Consider the following 15191-nt stretch of genomic DNA (forward strand, 5'->3'; position numbering starts at 1 on the left):
ATGCCCATTCTCTCTCTATCTATCTGCCTCTTCCTCTCTCTCTCTCAAATACATAAATAAATAATTTTTTTAAAAAGCAAACTGACAAGAACCAGTGTGATTTTATTTCTGGAAGCATTATGGTATTCTGAGCTCTAAGATAAAACCCAAAGGAGATGGTTGAACATAGGTAAGAGTAAAACAGTGCTTTCTTTCAACTTTTTTGTATGTTTGACAATTTTCCAAATAAAGAGCTGAAAGGGGGGGGAGGCTCAGTTTGTAGAGTGCATGCTTTATATGCATAAGGTCCTGAATTTGATCCCCAGCACCATATAAACTTGGTGTGGTGGTACATGCTTGTAGTCCCAGTATTCAGGAGGCCTTAAGGTAGGAGCATCACTTCAAATTTGAGGCTATCCTGGGCTAAATGGTGAGCTCTAGGTCAGCCTGGGCATAAACAAACAAAAACCAATATATATATAAGGCTAGTCTGTGATACATGAAACCTCCCATCTCTAAAAAAGAAGTTGGAAAACAATATACTCTGTATTTATTATAATTTTTGTGTGCAATAGAGAAGAGATATAGGGCACTGTGGCAATATAAAGACTGAAACATGGCTGAGAGTAGTGACTCATGCCTTTAATCTCAGTATTCAGGAGGCAAAGGTAGGAGGATTGCTGTGAGTTTGAGGCCAGCCTGAAACTACGTAGTGATTCCAGGACAGCCTGGGCTAGTGTGAGACCCTACCTTGAAAAACAAACAAAAAAAGACTGGAATATTAAGAGCTCATCACAATGGACTTACAGTTGATTTATTTTCCTTTCTTGTGCATATATATATATGTATGTGCAGGTGGGTATATTTGTATGTGCTTGTATGTATGTGCCAGAAGACAACCTCAGGTATCACTCTCAGGGATGGTGCTCACTTTCTTTGCAACAAGGTCTCTCATTGGCCTGGAGCTCACCAATCAGCTAGTAGACTTGTCCAATGACACCTAGAAATCTTCATGTTGCCCACCTCCCCAGGGCTGGGATTATAGGTCTATGCTGCCATGCCCAGAATTTTATGTGGATTCTAAAGATTGAACTCAGGTCCTTATGCTTGCAAGGCAAGTACTTTACTGACTAAGCCATCTCCCCAGACTTGATCATATTTTAAACAAATACTATATATTAGAGATATGTTACTTTTCTCTATCATTTCTTTTGCTCTTTCCTCTTTTTCTTTCTTCTCCTTCTCTTTCCCTTCTCTTCCATCTTCTTTTCTTTTCTTTCTTTTTTTTTAAAAAATATTTTTAATATTTTGAGGTAGAGTCTCTCTCTACGCCAGGCTGACCTGGAACTCACTATGTAGACTCAGGCTAGTGATCTCACAGCAACCTTCCTACTTTTGCCTCCAGAATTCTGGGATTAAAGGTGTGCACCACCATGCCTGGCTTTTTAAGTTATTTATTAGCAAGGGAAAGAGCGAGGGAGAGAGGAAGAATGAGAGAGAAGGAGAATGAATGGTCATATCAGGGCCTCTTGCTACTACAAACTCCAGATGCATGTACCACTTTGTGCATGTAGCTTTACGTGGATTCCAGGGAATCAAACCAGAGCCTTCAAGGTTTGAAAGGAAGTGCCTTTAACTGCTCAGCCATATCTCCAGCCCCTTTTCTTTCTCCTTCCCTCTTTCTTGCCATTTGCCAGGCTGTCTTGAAACTCACTTGTGTAGTCCAGGTTGGCCTCCAACTCATAGTGATCCTCTTACCTCAGCTTCCTTTAGTGCTGGGAGTAAAGATATAAGCATCCATGATTGACTTTAATTTTTTTTTTATTTATTAGCATGGATGTGTGTGCTCACTTCTTGCTGCTGTGGGAAGTTTGGGAATTGAACTCAGGCCGGCATGCTTTGCAAGCAAGTTCCTTTAGTCACTGAGTCATCTTGTCAGCCTGACTAATCTTTCTGACAAGAGATGGGGTCTCACTATGTAGCTTAGGCTGTCCTTAAACAAAGGACTCCTGACTCAGATTCATTAGATATTATAGGCATGTTCCCTTATGCCCAATGGGAATATATTACTGTTATAATCAGAAGCAATTTAAGCCTTTTATTCCTTTGAGACTTGAGCTCAGCATTCTAGGCAAGGGCTCTATCAATGAGCAATACACCAAGCCCTAAGATACTAATTCATTCTTTGCCTTACTGTCTGGAAATCAAGAAACTAAGCCACTAGCTTACTTGGTGCTGAGTCTTACTCTCCACCTGCCCCAGCTTTGAGTTCATTTTATCCTGAATAGATCCCAGCTCGGCTTTGATCTCCTCCATAGCTGCCTCCAACTGGTTCTCCATCTTGTTGATTAGAGGCTCACAACGACAACCATTTATCGGTGCCTAGGAAGGACCAGAAAAGGAATGAGCTCTCCATTCTCCAACCACCATTTTGAGGGTTGTTGTGTGCCACATAGTATACCAGGGGACACAGGTGACAGAGCACACACAGTGATCCCTGCCCTAGCTTTGGAATATCTCACAGACTGAACTTAGGGTCTAGAAGGTACTAAGAATATTTTAGAGGGTGAGTTGTGGTCCCCTATCTAGATGCTGCTTGCATTCACTCTGGAGCCTCAGGACACAGGTCTGCAGAAAGCTCTTTCATCTTATAGGTGTACTGCGGTCTAAGTGGATCTACATGTTTGGGTGGAGGAACCATATAGCTTATGAGTTACTAAGTCAAGGGTGAAGTGGTCATTAGCATTAAGTCACAGACTTGAACAGACCCCAACCATACTAGGCATCTAGCTCCAAGCCAGATAGGCTCCATGGTACCTGCATCACTTTTCCATCCTTGCCCCGGTACAGTGTGTACAGTTGGTATGCTCTGAACCCATGGGGTGGGGGTGGGGAGCAACATCGATGCCTGCTTTTTTTCAGATGCCTATGTCTGTGGTTCTTCTGATGCCCATGTAGCTGGTCTGCTGCTGGGGTAGGGTCAGATAGAGTTGACATCTGTGGGAAGGAAGAGTCACTATACCTGAGCCTTATGGCATCTACAAGAGTGACATCCAGCCAAAGGCCACATCTCAATTGTGGTATCTTATTCAGAACAGCGACCACAGAAACTTCTCCCCACCCCCATGTGAAGTAAATGCATTTGTTTCTGTGAGTGCTCCCACACAACCAGTTCACAGTTCCTCCTCCTACCCAATTCCCACTCCTGACCTCAGGTCCAGACTTCCTCCTCCTGTCATCCTTTCTGGGCTCCTTAGAAGCTGACAGTCCATCGCCTCCAGCTTCTCCTTTTCTGGATACAGCCTGTTCACTGCTGGGGGTGTCTCCTGCTGAGACACTTCCCTACAGAGGAAAAAGCCCAGAAAACATGTTCTATCATCACCTTTGATCTCTGTTCCTGTTGTGGGAATTTCCTGAATGAGACTCAGAGCCTTGGACAGGGAGGAAGATTTATTCACACTAGCAGACTGACATCAGATCTCTCTGTAATGGTGTCAGCGAGCTTAGGCAAGAAGGCCTTTTTATATCTTTCTTCTTACAAGCAAGCAAGGTTACAGAAGCATACATGGCATGAGTGGGCAGCTACGTAGTTGAAATTTCTTCGTAGTTGAAATTTCTTCTAATTTTTGTTCCAGTCAGCCCCAAACTATCAGTAACTTGTAGCACGAGCAGGGAACTTATTTTTACTCCCTGGTTGTTCCTTGCGGATAAGAAATGTATGTCACTGTTCCCTGGTCTCTCTCTGTGGGTGGCTCAAGGGTGACCAAGGACTCTGTTCTCTGTGGGTAGCTTCTGGCCTTTTTGGGGGGGACTCTGTAACCCAGTACAAGTTTCTTTCAATTATTGTCATTGAAGGGTTAATAGCCTTCCCTGAAAACTAAAGGGAACTAAAGAGTTAGTAACTATCCCTAAAGCTTGTGGACAATAAAGAAGTTTGGCACCCTTCCATGATTGATGTATTCCCCTTAGCCTAGATGGCCTTGAAGGACCAGAGACCATCTGAGTATCCTCCCTTAGACATTTGTGGCTGAAGAAGCCTATTCTGAACAAGGACACAAACAGCTACAATTTTCTTATCAACTGCACCTGCTTGTCTGTTTCTCTTAGGATCCTCCTTATAAACCTATACCCTAGCCTGACCCAGTGCTTCAGCCTTCATCCCTCGGGAAAGCTGAGGCCCTTTGCTGTTTTCTCTAATAAACAGTCTAACTGCAGAGATCAAGTCCGGTGTTTTCTTTTGCTTTTCTCTTACACTTTCCTTACAGTTACTTTCTGCTAAATCTCCAATAGAGTAAACTTGCATTTTCAAGACTTCATCCAGTAAAAACCCTGTGGGCACCTTTGCAGGTATCACGCACACAGAGACAGACACAGGGTGTAGAGTCTTATAGGGGCAGGGGACATGAGGAAGAAAGGCATCAGTCTGAGCTCCAATGAAAAGGAAAGGCTAAGTACGGAAGCACAGGGCTCTCTGCAAACAGGCAGATGGGGCCAGCAGGATGGGGCCTCCTTTCCTCATACCTTATTCTGTGCCAAGTTGTCTCTGGGCACAGACTGAGCCCTCCTGTCTTCTTTGAGTTTCTCTCTTTTTTTCCTCAGGCTTCGCCCATGATTGAAGTGCAAGACCTGAAAGGAGGCAAAGAAAAATGGTTATAGGTCACAGGAATCTGGGGGCACAGAGAACTCTCACTGCATTTTACCTAATGGAATCCACAGTCTAGTGATAAAAATTAAAAATTAAGAAAAAAACTATGGGGACTTTTAAGTTAAATTAAATGCATTCTACATCATAAGATGACCTGGAATCTATGGTAGCCAGAAGCAGAACGTGATGGTTTGAATGTAAAATGACCACCATAGACTCATGTGTTTGAATAGTTAATCCCAGTTGGTGGGACCTATGGGGGAGGGGGGGTTACTAAAGGAAGCGTGCCACTAGGAGTAGGTCTTCAGGTGTTACAGCCCAGTTCTGCTTGTCATATGTTCATTTCTCTCCTCTCTCTCTCTCCTTCCCTGCTGATATGATAATATGATTCCCTCTTCTGCCATGCTTTCCTCTATTATGATGGACTTCCTCTCAAAATGATAAGCCAAAAACAACCCTTTCATTCCTTAAACTGCTTCTGGTCAAGTATTTTGTCCCAGAAACAGGAAGGTAATTGACAGAGGAAACATGTCATCTTCCCCTTACAGTGCAAGAAGGCAGAAGGAAACACACTGACATTATGAGGCAGCCAGGTGCAGTTGTGAACCCAGCAGTAGCTGGTGAAGGTTTTAGTGAATGATCTTGGCCTCTGTGCTCTATCTCTTCAAGTTGAAATACAGGGAGCTCCTGGGATTAACCAGGAGCAAGAAGTAGCCGCACACAGTGGACTCTCAGCAACTGCCAGGTGCCCAACATGTCTTAGAATTGGTTAATGGGCACAATGCTGGAAATACTCAACATCTGGCCTACAGTGTTTGAGAACATAAAAGGCACAGTACTTTGAAAATGTCTGAAAGCCACAGCCCTAAGCCATGTCCTATGTTAATTCAGTCTGAACTTGGTTTTTTTTGTAACCTTAAAAATATATTTATTTATGTGTATATGTATGTGTATACAAATGGGTGCACCAGGATTTCATGCCACAGCAAATGAACTCCAGACACATGAACCATTTTGTGTCCAGCTTTACTGGTGCTAAGGAACTGAACCCAAGTCTATAGGCTTTCCAAGCAGAAGCCTTTAACCACTGAGCAATCTCCCGAGAAAGTGACTAGTTCTGATTGCTCACCTGGTTTGTGAACTCTTAAGAAAAAGGCACAGCAAGGGGCTGGAAACAGGACTCAGAGGTTAAAGGCATATGTTTGTAAAACCTGATGGCCTGGGTTTGATTCCCCAGTGCCCATGTAAAGCCAGATTTACAAAATGGCACATGTGTCTATAGTCCATTTGTTAAGGAATTTCTTTTCTCTTTTTTTTTTTTTTGAGTTAGGGTCTTGCTCTTGCTCTAGCCCATGCTGTCCTGAAATTAGTCTCAGGCTGGCTTTGAACGCTCTGTGATCCTCCTACCTCAGTCTCCTGAGTGCTGAGATTAAAAGCGTGTGCTACCATGCCGTTTTTTGCTGCCTATTTTTTTTTTTGTTGTTGTTGTTATAAAAAGAAAGAGGCACAACACTGAAATCATTTTTAAAGTCTTTTTCAGTGCATGTGTGAACCACATCAATCAAATATAACAAGTGACAGTAGAGATCATCCAAACCTAAAATAGTCATCCACAAAATTTCCTCCATTGATCATGTTATTAAGGCAGAGCAAGTAACTGAATGTATTCCTTCCTTAGTAAGCCACATGCCAAATGAAACATCATCAATATTTTCCAAGACACAGAAAAGAAGGAACACTGATGTTGAAGTTCAGAAAAAAGCATCTACTTAGTACTGCTGCAGCCCACTGAAAGCCATGTCCAACTAAGGGCTTGAGCAAGGGGCTCCTCTTTACAGACAAAACAGGCTATTTTTTGTTTTGTTTTGTTTTTGTTTTTGTTTTGCGAGGTAGGGTCTCTGGCCCAGGCTGACCTGGAAATCATTATGGAGTCTCAGGGTGGCCTTGAACTCATGGAGATCCTCCTACCTCTGCCTCCCAAGTACTGGGATTAAAGGTGTGTGCCACCATGCCTGGCAAAACAGGCTAATTTTTTTCATTTATTTATTTGAGAAAGAGAGAGGAGAGAGAAAGAGGCAGACATAGAATGGGTAGATCTGGGCCTCCAGCCACTGTAAATGAACTCCAGACACATGCACCCCCTTGTGTATCTCACTTATATGGGTCCTGGAGAGTTGAACATGGGTCCTTTGGCTTTGCATGCCTTAACTGCTAAGCCATCTCTCCAACCCTACATAGGCTGTTTTTTTTTTTTGTTGTTTGTTTGTTTGTTTTTGAGGTAGGGTTTCACTTCAACAATATGCATAAAATTTATTTATTTATTTATTTGTCAGCAGAAAGAAAGAGAGAGAGAGAAAAAGAAAGAAATAGAACAGGGGTGCTTTTGCTGCTTCAAACGAAGTCTAGATGTATATGCACCACTTGAACCCAGGTCAGCATATTTTGCAAGCAATTGTCTTTAACCACTGAACCAGGTTCCCAGACCAATACGCATAAAACTGTAATTATTCTAAAGTTTCTTCTGAGGATAATGTTTGATGTATAAAAATTATATGTGAAATTTCTATAGAATGTCATTGAACATATTTGCTACTAAGTATAGGTTTGAAAAACCTAAGTCTTTTTAAAATTTTTATTTATTAATTTGAGAGCGATAGACAGAGAGAGAAAGAGGCAGAGAGAGAGAGAGAGAGAGAGAATGGGTGCATCAGGGCCTCCAGCCACTGCAAAAGAACTCCAGATGCATGTACCCCCTTGTGCACCTGGCTTATGTGGATCCTGGGGAATCAAGCCTTAAACTGGGGTCCTTGGGCTTCACAGAAAAGCACTTAACCACTAAAACATCTTTCTAGCCCCTAAGTCATTTTTAAATGGAAATACAAAAGGAGGGCAGTATAGTGAAGTGGTAAAGCTTTTACCCTGTAAGTGAAGCTCCCTGGCTCTGGAAAATGAATTGCAGATAGACTAAGACACACCAGTCTTCATGTGCCTGGAGAAGTCCCCAGCCCTACACGACCTGATAAGTCTTTATGTGGCTGAGGATGGGACTGGCTCTCCATCAAACTTTCAAGTGCTAAAATGTCAACAAATAGGATGCCATTTACATAGCACCTACTTTTTGATCTATGAGGGGGAAGCAGCATTTACCAGGATTCATTTGATCACCTGCAAAAGGCTGGGGTGAGGTGGAACATTCTACTTCTAGCAGACACCTTTCTTTAATTTTTTTAAAAATTTATTTATTAGAGAAAGAGAAGTAGAGAGATATAGAGTGAAAATGGGCACTTCAGGGCCTCTAGCCACTGCAAACGAACTCCAGACACATGTGCCCCTTTGTGCATTTGGCTTACGTGGGTCCTGGTGAATCAAACCAGGGTCCTTAGGCTTCACAGGCAAATGCCTTAACCACTAAGCCATTTCCCCAGCCCAATACCAGCAACTTTTATTAGTGCAATGTAAAATGCATCTTACCTGGGGAGCTTTAGTGAGGAGCAGAGCAACTTCAGGATTGTTGTAGTAGCGGGCAGTCTCCAATGGTGTTTGGCCTGCCTAAGGAAAGGCAAAGGGATGACTAGTTAGAAAGGGACACCAGGAGGGAGCAGTTCTACACTGTGTTGCACTCAGCCAAACACAGCCCCACACAAGAGCCTGCTCCTCAGCCTCAGCTGCTCACTAAGGGAGCAAGGCACACCAGAGCCTGCACTCATTAATGTCTCTTAGTGTCAGAGGGCAGGCAACCTGTGCTTCAGGAGGCCAAGGGCCAGTTTCCTGGAAAAGAGGAGGAAAAATAAACATGAGAAAAATTAAAGAAGTCCATTTCTGTTGAGAAAAGAACCCAAATGAACATAAACTCCACCTGGCCATGAATTCTCCCCTAGAGACACTTTAGAGGCAGAGTGGGCCTAGCCACAGACTCAAAAACTAGACTGTGAAAAACAGTCATGGAGATATAGCCATGATATTGGTTATAAGGAGAATAAGCCAAAAGCCAGGAGTGGATGACTACACCATCCAAGGCAGGTCAGCACTATAGACGAGGTAGAGTGGAGAGGTAGACACAGAGCTAAGGAAGACCAAGAGTCTTCCTCTAGCTTCAATGCCTGAATCCCACACAGTTCCTTCTAGCCCAGACCCCTTGAAACACTTCAGAAGGCAGAGGTTTCAGGACAGCTTTGAGAAAAAAGGGTTCCAGGCTGGTGTCTGCTTGGAACTTGAAGAAAAGAAGTGATAGGGCAGCTTGACAGAAGGAAGAAGGGAGGTTATAAGATCTTGGAGAGAAGTGGATTAAATCTGATGGCCTGGAAATCATCTTTATGAGGTCTACATGAAATCACAGGTCTGGACCTCATTTTTACTACCATTACTTGTCATGAATGAGACTCCTTCAGAACTCTCTTTCCCTGTCAGGCTATGCCCATGTAGCTCGGTGTCAACCAAAATGTCTTGTTAACCACTGGGGCTGCTCAGAGCTGGGGCTCTCCAAGTCCACCTAAGGGTCCCAGGAGCTGTGGCTTCATCCTGGATCCTTGGGATGTGCATGAGGGTTAGGTGCTAACAATACCCCCTCTGTGTGAGAAGGGAATGAGAGTCTATGGAACACACTACTATGGCTCAACTTACATTATTCACAATGGTCCCATCTGCTCCAGCTTCCAGCAAGATTTTAACTACCTTCTTGTGATTTAGGGCAGCAGCTACATGGAGGGCCGTGTCTCCAGCCTGCAATCAACCAGAACATCTGCTGAGCTCACATAAGGGGGCTCTTGGAAATGCTCCAGCATATGCACTCTTCAAAACCAAACAAGATTTGCCCTACAGATATGAGGCCCTTGGTTAAATGCAGTTTAAAGAAATTTCAGAGCTAAATGACCAAAACATTCAGACCTTACTCCTTTCTGATTGGAGAGTCCAGAAGCCATAGAACAGAATTAAATGCAGGGGTGAAGGTGGCTGGGTTGGGTTGCTGAGAATGGCAAGACTCACAGCCTTATGGAGACAGGCTGATGGGTTAGGAGGACTTATCATCCAGTGCTCTATACTCTGGACCTCTTCCCAGAGAAGTCTGAGTCAGAAAACCTCTGGGTTTCTGAGCTGCGGATGGGCAGAAGCTGGAAAGACAACTACCTGTGCAAGTACTGGAGCCTAGCCCTCAACTGATTGCATGAACCCAAAGGGGTCACTGAGTCACAATCCATCTATACATTCTTGCATTGTTTGTCTGGGTGGGGACACCAAACACCAGTGTTCAGTTAAAGACAACTGATTTCTTTCTTTTAAAATATACTTTTTTTATTTATTTGCAAGGAAGGAGAGAGATTGAGAGAATGGGTATGCCAGGCCTCTTGCAACAGAACTCCAGACCCGTGTGCTACTTTGTGCATCTGGCTTTATGTGTGTACTGAGGAACTAAACTCAAGCTGGCAGGCTGTGCAAGTAAGTGCCTTTAACGACTGAGCCATCTCTCCAGCTCCACGGCCAACTGTTGGCTACCTCTTCACATGTAAGTTTTCCAATTTTCTTTATACAAAAAGTATTTTCATATGATTAACTCTGAAAGGAAGCTAGACAACTATAGTTTAGTGGGCCCATTCCAAGCCCAAAGGCTATCAGTTCCAAAGAGAATTGTCAGAAAAAAAAAGGAGAAATAAAATTTATTCTCTCCCATGCCAGGTGTTAAGGCAACAAGCATTCATTGGCAGTATGAAGACTCAGCAATCTCAGAGCAGCAGCAAATGTTTATTCCATCTGAGTCACTTAGTGGTATGTGTTGGGGAAAGCTCTGTAGAAGTTTCTAGTCAACTAGAATCCATGGAGGAGCTTTGAAAAACACCGATTCCAGAGTCCCATTCCCAGACCGGATTCCATGGGGCTGCAGTGCAAGCTGGACATGGGAATTTAGGGGGAATAGAGGTGTGGGTATTTTTAAAACCTCCCAAGTAACTATCACATGCTATCGAGAGTGAGAAGCACTAGCGGGTGTTGGAGGGGTAGCCTGGTGAACTGGAATTGACAGACCGATGTACACTTAGACTAGGAGCTTTATGGAACTACAATTGCTTGGACCGCAAGGGCAGAGACCTGGGCTCATTTTATTATTATTATTATTATTATTATTATTATTATTATTATATATATATATATATTTTTTTTGGCTTTTTGAGGTAGGGTCTCACTCTGGCCCAGGCTGACCTGGAATTCACTGTGTAGTCTCAGGGTGGCCTCGAACTCATGGTGATCCTCCTACCTCTTCCTCCCAAGTGCTGGGATTAAAGGCATGCACCACCACGCCCAGCCTTGGGCTCATTTAAACAGAATGTTATTTCTAATCCTTTGCCAACTTGCATAAGCAGCAAAGTCAAAATGGGTATGTTGAATCAATTTCAATTCCAGATTTATGCATCCAACTATCCCAAAGGAGCAAGCAATGCACCATTTAGGTTTCAATAAATCCAAGACAGTATTCTTTTATCCAAATAAGTACTGAAAACACCTATTTCCATAGAAGACTATAACAATCACAGCTGCATTTCAAAACTCATCTATGGGATGTGAGAGTGATCTGGCTGTGACAACTGTCACTCCATTGATCACCAGGGTTGATTCAGCTTATCTCGCTGGCTAGGCTGGTATAACCTTCCTTCCTCTTAAAGCTGTGTGCTCGGTCAGAGGGCAACTTTCCCTGAACAAAGGGGGACCGGTCTTCAGTCAAGGGTATACAAGCAGCTGCACTCCCCTGCTAGAACTTCCAAAGAAGCTCTCAAAACTCACCCATGAGGCACAGGGACAGGTCTTTTACCCAATCTTAAAGCAACTAGAGACTCTAAGTCTCCTTACTTCTTTACTAAGACACACTCTTATTTTAGGTTTTCTTGTTAAAATTGTTTTTAAAAAGTTATCCCAACATCTCCCAAAAATGTCTACTATGCAACTATGGTGATATGCATAGGATGGCCTTCCTCTGGACACCTATGCAGAGACCAGTGCTGGGAGAGTCCCACACAGGTCAGAGGGCAGCATCTGCCAGCAGCCTCTGCTCTCGCCTACACCTATTAGAAAGCCTTATGGGAAAGGTGCTGGAGGCCATTTAAAGGGTACATGCACTGACCTGGTTCTTTTCATGGACAGAACAGAAAGCACTGAGGAGGAGCCTAATGATGGACAAGTGATTATAGCGTGCAGCCACATGCAAACAGGTGTCACCTGCCTGTGGACAGAAATCAGACTCTAAGCACAGTCAGCAATTACAAAACAAACAGAAAATCTTTAATCACTTAAATCATTTAAAAGCTGGCAGATGTTAGGGGATGTTAACCCAAGTTATAAACTATGGTTTTAACGTAAGTGTTCCACTACCAAAACCTGTATCCCTGTACAGCTGAGGCTGCACTTACTTAAGTCTTGCTAACTTACACATGTGCGAACAACCCATGAGTCAACCAGAACCACTGTTTTGCTTTCAAGTTTATGTACCTATATGCCTGCTCTCCAGGAGAACTGAGGATAAGCTAATTCAGGTGTTTAAAGCCTCTTCTACAACCCCAAACAGTCTAGAGTAAACTGAATTAAGACCAACAACATTGCTCTGGAAATAAGAATTTCCCAGAATAGGGCTGGAGAGATGACTCAGTGGTTAAGGTGCTTGCCTACAAAGCCAAAGGACCCAGGTTTGATTCTCTAGTACCCATGTAAAGCCAGATGCACAGAATGAAAGAATTTCTCAGCACAGACCCATTGTGGCTGGTAGGATGCTAATATTACCCCATGGATCAGCAAAGTCTGGGGAGCTGATGAGCAACCTGTTGCTGAGAGTAAACATGCACAGTCAGAAAAACTCAGTGTCCTCCTTAGTGGACATGGCCAGACTCCACTGCCACAGGCAACACCAAAAGCAGAGACAGAAAGCTGTGATGTTCTGTAAGGTACTCTTAAGCTTTGTCTAGAGAACAGGGACTACTCAGCATAACTGTCTCCCCTGGATAAAGGTATCAAGCTCAAGGTCAAGTTTCTACAACTACTTTTCTGAGAGCCTGTGTAAAGCCTAAGTCATGGGCTTTACACAGGATACTCCCAGGTCATTTTAGGCAAAGCATGCTTTAAGAGCTACTGTTCTGCCAGCTCATGGTAAAGGCATCTCAGTCAAAAGCAGACCTACCCTATGAAGATGTAAGGTACTGAGCATTATAGATGCCCTGCATGGCAATGTCTCATACAGGCTAATACCAACATGATACTATGTGGTAGATTTTCTTTGTTTCTTTTTTTCTATTTTTCATTTTTCAAGGCAGAGTCTTGCTCTCTAGCCCAGGCTAACCTGGAATCCACTATTTGGTCTCAGGGTGGCTTTGAACACACAGAGATCCACCTATCTCTACCTCCTGAGTGCTGGAATTAAAGGTGTATGCCAACACGCCCGGCTATATTTTCTTACAGGGTTTCTAGACTGACCAGTCCAGACACATGCTAAAGGAAATGATAAACTAAACTTGAAGCCCAAATTGAGAAAGATGAGGAAAAAGTAACATTTCAAAGCATTTAGTTACTCTTTTCATCTTTTCTGTGAACACTTAGAAAATTTAGAGGTAAGCCTCAAATACTTCAGTCATTTTCACTTATACATATAGATATTGGGGTCTGCATTGGGGGTTCTCTTCCAAGGAGGCACAACCAAGATCTGCAAGAAGCTGTTTTTTTCACCCACATTGTTTTTGAGGTCGGCTCCTGAGCCACCCAGCAGGAGGACACGTGTGCTCTGGGAATGGCTGTTCTGGCAGGCCAGGTGTAGAGCTGTGTTCCCGGCCTTGAAGAGAGGCAAAAGAAGGGTGGACACATTAGCAGCATGCTACTGTGCAGACCTGCCATATTTATTCAGGGAAGAAAAGTCGAGTGGCACATTCTGCCTTCTGATGGGGGTCCCATGGTGACCTATGTGAATATGAAGTCCAAAAACAGGCTCAGGAGTCCCATTGGCTCAAAATCTTAACTAAAAGCCATTGGTAAGGGTCTTCACATGCTTAGCCTTAACTTCCTAACTAGAAAGAAGCACAGTGTGAACTCTCCCTCCTAAGGTCATGTGTGTGAGTCAGGGCAACTCATAAAGCATTTTCTGAACCAGAAAATTTTGTGTGTGGTAGCTCTGAATCCATCACTGAGGTGACTTTCTGCCCAATATGGACAGGAGCTGTGGCTACAGAACACGTCTAATGGTGGAGAGAAGGTGGCAAATAAATGCTTCCTAAAAGGGCAGTCTAACACTCAACTTGTAAGGTTGTGTTATGTTGCCCATTGTTGAACTGTTGTGGCAACATAAAAATGTGAAGCAAGGGCTGGCGAGATGGCTTAGCAGTTAAGGTGCTTGCCTGTGAAGCCTAAGAACTCATGTTCAAATCTCCATGTCCCATGTAGCCAGATGCAGTGACACAAGTACACAATGTTACACATGTGCCACAAGAGGATGCACATGTCTGGAGTTTGTGTGCAGCAGCGGAAGGCCCTAGCATATGCCCATTCTCCCTCTCTCAAAATAAATTAAAAAAAAAAAGTGAACCAAAAACAAAATGTTGGCCTAATAGGCAATATAGCTGCATCTGTGGCTTGCTGAACAGAGACACTCTTGTTTTCTGTGAATTAGACTTTCATCACGCCAACTTACAAAAATAGGCCAGAGTCAGAAACATGTACACAACAGTCGTGCAGAAAGAACGGATAATAGGACCCTAAAGGCTATTATAACTCCTGTGGGGTGGAGACTGGCCTAGCAGTCACATCCTCACATTCTGAGAATCTTTCCAGGGTAAAGTGGGCCAGTTAGTTGGATCAACCAGCCTGGTTTAGGGTTGTTGCCTTTTTTGGGGGAGGGGGTTAAATTTCCCAAGAAATTAATGTGCAGCCAAATACAGAACAACAACTAGCTTAGTTATCCACAATGAACTCCAAGTAGTTGACAATTTGACATGTAAATACTTGTTGCATAAATGAGTGAAAAGAAATTCAATGGTTCTAGAGACACATCTTGCTAAAACCTACTTTGATAATAAGAAAGTATTGTGTAGGAAATTATTTAAATCAAGAAAAGTAAACACCTTAGTTTGAGATAAACAACATGTAATACATGTATACAATGGACTATTACTTGGCAATGACAAATTTTGAACTAGTTATAAACAAAACAACATGGATGAAATTCAGACATACATAAAGTGGAAGAAGGAAGACACGAAGGCTACACACTACATGACTCCATTCCCGATATTATTGGAAAGGCAAAACAGATGGCTGCTAGGGTCTACAAGGGGTGGCTAGAGGATTGCCACCAGAGGATAAAAAGAACTTTATAGAGTGATAGGAATATTCTATCTCTTTTAAAAAATATTTTTATTTTATGTATTTGTTTCTAAGCAGAGAGAGAGAGAGAAGAGACAGAATAGACATGCCAGGGCCTCCAGCTGCTGCAAACTAACTCCAGATGCATGGGCCACTTTGTGCATCAGGCTATACACAGGCACTGGCAAATCAAACTTGGATCATTAGGTTTTGTATGCAAGTGCCTTAACCACTGAGCAATCTCTCC

At 43.2% G+C, this 15191-nt stretch overlaps 1 protein-coding gene across 1 annotated transcript in view; it reads right to left on the reverse strand.

Annotated features, from left to right (window-relative positions):
* The window catches only part of Ankrd6 (ankyrin repeat domain 6), a 234434-nt gene that overhangs the window by 9970 nt on the left and 209273 nt on the right, over positions 1-15191 (reverse strand). The window contains exons 6-13 of the mRNA XM_004663640.2: positions 13323-13421; positions 11730-11828; positions 9245-9343; positions 8096-8173; positions 4501-4605; positions 3190-3321; positions 2797-2976; positions 2209-2361 (exon numbers count right to left, since the gene is read on the reverse strand). Of these exons, the coding sequence (XP_004663697.1) occupies positions 2209-2361; positions 2797-2976; positions 3190-3321; positions 4501-4605; positions 8096-8173; positions 9245-9343; positions 11730-11828; positions 13323-13421 (945 nt within the window). The remainder of the gene's footprint in view (positions 1-2208; positions 2362-2796; positions 2977-3189; positions 3322-4500; positions 4606-8095; positions 8174-9244; positions 9344-11729; positions 11829-13322; positions 13422-15191) is intronic.

This window comes from Jaculus jaculus, chromosome 7, assembly GCF_020740685.1.
Source record: "Jaculus jaculus isolate mJacJac1 chromosome 7, mJacJac1.mat.Y.cur, whole genome shotgun sequence".
Classification (NCBI taxonomy): domain Eukaryota; kingdom Metazoa; phylum Chordata; class Mammalia; order Rodentia; family Dipodidae; genus Jaculus; species Jaculus jaculus.